Consider the following 5,023-nt stretch of genomic DNA (forward strand, 5'->3'; position numbering starts at 1 on the left):
AGGGTCTGGCTTCCCTCTTGGACTGGAGGGTATTGTTGGATCCGTGAGAGGTTCACCACGGGTCCTATTTCAATAATCTAAACCGTTCAATATGTAGAACTCATCAAGTCCTATATATCTGTAAAAAATCACGTTGATCGGATATCGATAATTACGTGATCAAATCATTTTTGTATTAAAAAAAAATAGACAGTGAAAAAATAAACAGGTGATAGAAATCTAATCTGATGAAATAGCTATCGATATCCGATCAACATAATTTTTTTACAGGCATATAGTACCCAACGAATTTTACACATTAAACAGTTCGGATTATCGAAACGGGATACAAAGAGAAGAAATAATTTCTTTTTGTACATCACCTAATTAGAAATTCGGCATAAAAAAAAAAAAAACAAAAATCAAAAATGAAAAACAAAAACAGATTCAAAGACAAAAATCAATCTCAAATATGGGCTAAAAAAGTAGCTGCTGCCAAAATAGCATAATCTTATGATTCCCAATTTTGCGATACTAGTAGCATTCCAATCAACCTCCACAACAAACAACAAAGCCTCACAAGAAAAGAAAATGAACAATGAACTATTATTTTGATGAAAACAGGAGCGATCCAATTATTTTCTTTGAAGTACTAATATGAACTTTGTTGACCAAGTCAAGTTCAGGATCTATTACTCAGGACTTGCACCATTAGGGACCACCACCTTTAAGGATAGTGCAGATTGTCATTTGGGTTCATCTCACACACCATAGAGCTATCCTCCAATCTTGACTTCTCACATTATCTTGGGTCTAGTTCAGTAATCGATGCTTCATTCACAGACCATGATATTGACTTGCTTGCAGATTGATCTGAATCTAAGGATTTTGGCATACTTTCTGTTTTGCTACGAGCAAAGAATGCAGGTTGTTGGGGAACTGATAGAGTAATTGAGTAACTGCTTAACATCAGAATTACTGTTGCCATGGAAGGTCTGTCCTCCGGATCTTCTTGGACACACAACAAGCCAATATGGATGCATCTAATGACTTCACTTCTTGAGTAAGATCCTTCCAAAGTTGAATCCATCAAGTCCAAGGGTCTTTCCTTTGTCCACAGTTTCCAAGCCTACAACATTTCATCATATATGACTTGTGGATGTGATGAAATTGTCACTCAGAAGAAAATAATAATTAGAATGGATGGTTTACTACTCACATAGCTAAGAAGGTCCTCAGCACTTCCTGATTCGTAAAAGGTATTGTTCTTTTTGCCACTAATGATCTCCAAAACTAGGACACCGAAGCTAAACACATCGGACTTCACAGAGAATTGTCCATGCATTGCATACTCTGGAGACATATAACCACTACATACCAATACCATCAATTTAACAATAGAATTAGAAAATAACAAGAAACTGTGTCCGAAACTTCATTTTATATGAAACCATTGAGTACATAATGCATCAAAATTCAACTAAAAAAGTGCAGTCCATTAAGATTACTGTCACCATGCAGGTAGCTAGGCATGATATGCATCTCAGAATTTGTTCGTCCAAAGGGGAATTTTTGAAGAATTAGAATGATGATTTGCTTGAGATTGCATAAATTATGTTTTCATTAATTTAAATTATGGAAAAACAAATACATGGGAATTTGAGGCACACTTACTATGTTCCAACAACTCGACTTGTATTTCCTTGAGTTTGATCCACACCGAATATCCTAGCCATGCCAAAATCTGAAATTTTAGCATTCATATCTCCATCTAATAGAACATTGCTAGCTTTGAGATCACGGTGTATAATTCTAAGTCGGGAATCTTCATGAAGATAAAGTATTCCTCGAGCTATTCCTTCTATAATCTTGTAACGTTTCAGCCAATCCAACTTCTCTTGTTCTTGTGGATCTGCACATTGATTAGAAAATATATTGTAGTTTACAATGAGAAATTTGAGTTGGGGCAAGAAATGTCTTACCACAATTTGATTTGAAATGGAAACACAAGCACGGTGATGCATTAAAATTGTTTCATCTCTTCAAATTCAAATCATGTACACTCGTAGCAATCATTCATGGAAACTAAACAAGAAGCACTATTAAGAACTAGAGTTATTTAAATTTAACAAACCAAATAGAAAGTAGTCAAGGCTTTTGTTAAGCACAAATTCATATATGAGTATCTTTTCTTCTCCTTCCAAGCAGTATCCCAGTAGTCTCACTAGATTTCTGTGCTGAAGCTTGGCTACCAATACAACCTCGTTTTTGAATTCTTCTGCTCCTTGCCCTGAGGTTCGAGATAGCCTCTTCACAGCTACCACTTGTCCATTGGAAAGTGTTCCCTAATAATATACGACATTCATTGAAATATTGGACCTAAATTTCGGAAACTATAAATGCAAGAATATTTAATTCCATTATTGAAATCAAGTGCAATCTTACCTCGTAGACAAGACCAAATCCACCTTCACCAATTTTATTTTCAGCAGAGAAGTTGTTTGTGGCAGCTTGAACTGTACCCAAATTATATTGCAATGACTCATCTGTGGGGATATCACTTCCAACTGGACAAATGAAAAAACTATTATAATGAATTTTTTGATCTCTCACTCAACAAATAATGGTTAAAACAAGATGAGACACACCAAAAAAATAAATAAATAAATAAATAAAAATTGTCTTACTTGTATCTTCTTCAATGGCATCATATTTCTTCTTTGATTTTCTAGTTATGAAACAAAAACCTACAATGAAAAGCAAAACAGAGACGCCAATGGGAACAAGGATGGCAACAAGTCCTTGCGTTGAGATTCCCCCCTTTCCTGCACCCGAAAAAAAAAAAAAACGTGTCATTGAAAATTTGCTTTAGCAATTGAAAATCATGATTGATTCCAAATTAAAATCTCATATGTGAGCAGGTTTGTCCTTCTCTTTTATTTATTTATTTATAATCAAGGTAAATGTGTAATTTTAAAAATCAAAACGATACAAAAATAATATATTAAAAGTATGAGTTTTTAAGTAAAAATTTTACATTTATTCTTGACTTCAACCTATATTTAAGAGAAAATATTATTTTTGCTTTTAAACTATCACTAAATAATCAATTTAACCAATATTCGTTTAATAATATCAATTTTATGCATAAATTATTCAATTTTACATAAAATTTACCCCACCATTAATTGTAGTATATGATCAAACAGAAGTTGATGTGACACCTAAATTTCATTTGAAATTTTATTTTACCCTCTAAACTATCGTAAAATATTAATTAAACTCCTAAATAAAATAAAATTTGAGAATCTAATTGATATTTTAGAAATAATTTGGAAGTAAAATAAAATTTAGTGTCAAATAGTTTATAAATGGAAACTAATGTCTAAAATCAAATAATTTATATATAAAATTAATATTATTGAAAAAATAAGAGTTCAATTAATTTTTAAGTGATACTTTAAGACATAAAATGATATTTCCTCTATATTTACGGACCAAATTGAAACTCTTTTAAAAGTACAAAAATGATACAAATAGATTTGGGGAGGGAGTAAAACGAAATTAATCGTAACTATTTTTATTTTTGGGATCTGAATCTAGCACAATCACAAAAAAGAAGTGATCTAGTCGATCCATCACAATCGAAAAACAAAGCTTGGTTTGGTTTTGTTTAATAATGGAGTTTTTTTTTTTTTTTGGGAGTTTTACCTCTACTGGTTGAAGGACCTGAAGGTGGAGGAAGGACTGCAGAAGGCGGTGGCGGCGAAGGCGGCAGTGCAGTGGCGGTGATGTTGTAAAAAGGGTAGAACTCATACCTAACATTACAACTCGGAAACACAACTCTGGCTCCCAGATTTCCATCACAGCAACTCGGAAAATTCGAGATACCATCTCGAAGACATTTATTGCAATCCATACCATTCAAGTCCGGTGTGCACTGAGCTAATCCATACAAGGTTTGAAGAGATGAGAAATTAGCTTCACTTGTCGCGAACTTCTTAGCCGATCCACCATTCGAAGCCCGTGTGGCTATAGCATCCATTACACCTCCCAACACTCCTCTGAAACTGGTTATGTTTGTTACGTTCTGTGTATTCCTCAAAATTTCTCTATATGACTGATCGGGAATAGTGAAGATACTCTTGTTTGAGTATCGTAACATGCACTCATCGTACCAAATTGTGACAACCTTCGACTTGGGACAACGTTGGACCACTTCTTTAGTCGCAGTGGTTACGCAGTCTTGACAGACGTCGGTGGAAACATCACCGCGGCAGAGGAAGAGGCCGTAGGCTATTTCGGGGGGGTTAAGGCCGGCGGTGGAGTTGGAGAAGCCATTGATGGAGGTGGAATTGGAGGAGAGGGAAGAGAAGAGGGTGTTGAGGTTGGTTTGGTATGTGCTGTTTGGAGTGTAAGTTGTTGTGTTTAGGCACTGAATGAAAAGGTAAGTTGGGGTTGATTTGGTTCTGAGGCTAAGCAAGCAGAGGATGGAGAGAAAAAGGAGGACTACGGAGATTTTAAAGGATTTGGTCATGGTTACAAAACTGCTTATTTTTAGATACCCTTTGGGTGGTTCAATTTATACATGGCCAGCACTGTTAACCCTCTTTCGCTATCGTTTTTAATGGTTAATTACGATTACACCTCTGAGTCTGTTTAAAGTACGATTTGTCATTTGTAATTTTGAAAATTACATTTAAACCCTTAAAATTTTTAATTTCATATAGTAAATGTCCCCTTTCCTTTAATAAATCAAAAAGCCAGATAATAGTTTTTAATGATATCAGAAACTTATTTTAACTAATAATTCAAATAATTTTATCATTGTATGGAAAAGCAATTACAAATTTTATTTTTTTTAATTAATTCTGGTAAATAAAAAATTCTAACAAGAAGGCATCTATAATTTTCTAAACCGTAAAGGACAATTCGTGTTTTTAAGTAAATTTCAAGGGTTATATTTCTAATTTACACTTTTTAATCTGTGTGCGATTTATTAATTTCCAAAGTAAAAAGTTGGATAAACAATTTTAACTCTTAT

At 33.8% G+C, this 5,023-nt stretch overlaps 1 protein-coding gene across 2 annotated transcripts; it reads right to left on the reverse strand.

The window, feature by feature from the left end:
* Positions 1-465: 465 nt before the first annotated feature.
* LOC114306416 (cysteine-rich receptor-like protein kinase 10) lies at positions 466-4,573 on the reverse strand. Of its 2 annotated transcripts, none has more exons than XM_028251655.2 (7): positions 3,691-4,573; positions 2,667-2,804; positions 2,425-2,546; positions 2,114-2,324; positions 1,654-1,891; positions 1,199-1,349; positions 466-1,108 (listed from the first exon to the last, which is right to left on the reverse strand). In XM_028251655.2, exons 1-7 carry the CDS (start codon positions 4,514-4,516, stop codon positions 782-784), a joined length of 2,013 nt encoding a protein of 670 aa, XP_028107456.2. In that variant the 5' UTR covers positions 4,517-4,573; the 3' UTR covers positions 466-781. The 2 variants fall into 2 exon arrangements, with proteins under 2 accessions (XP_028107456.2, XP_082744228.1); XM_082888102.1 differs by having other exon boundaries at positions 3,798-4,532.
* Positions 4,574-5,023: the final 450 nt, after the last annotated feature.

Source organism: Camellia sinensis, chromosome 9 (assembly GCF_055761805.1).
Source record: "Camellia sinensis isolate YWXY chromosome 9, ASM5576180v1, whole genome shotgun sequence".
NCBI lineage: Eukaryota > Viridiplantae > Streptophyta > Magnoliopsida > Ericales > Theaceae > Camellia > Camellia sinensis.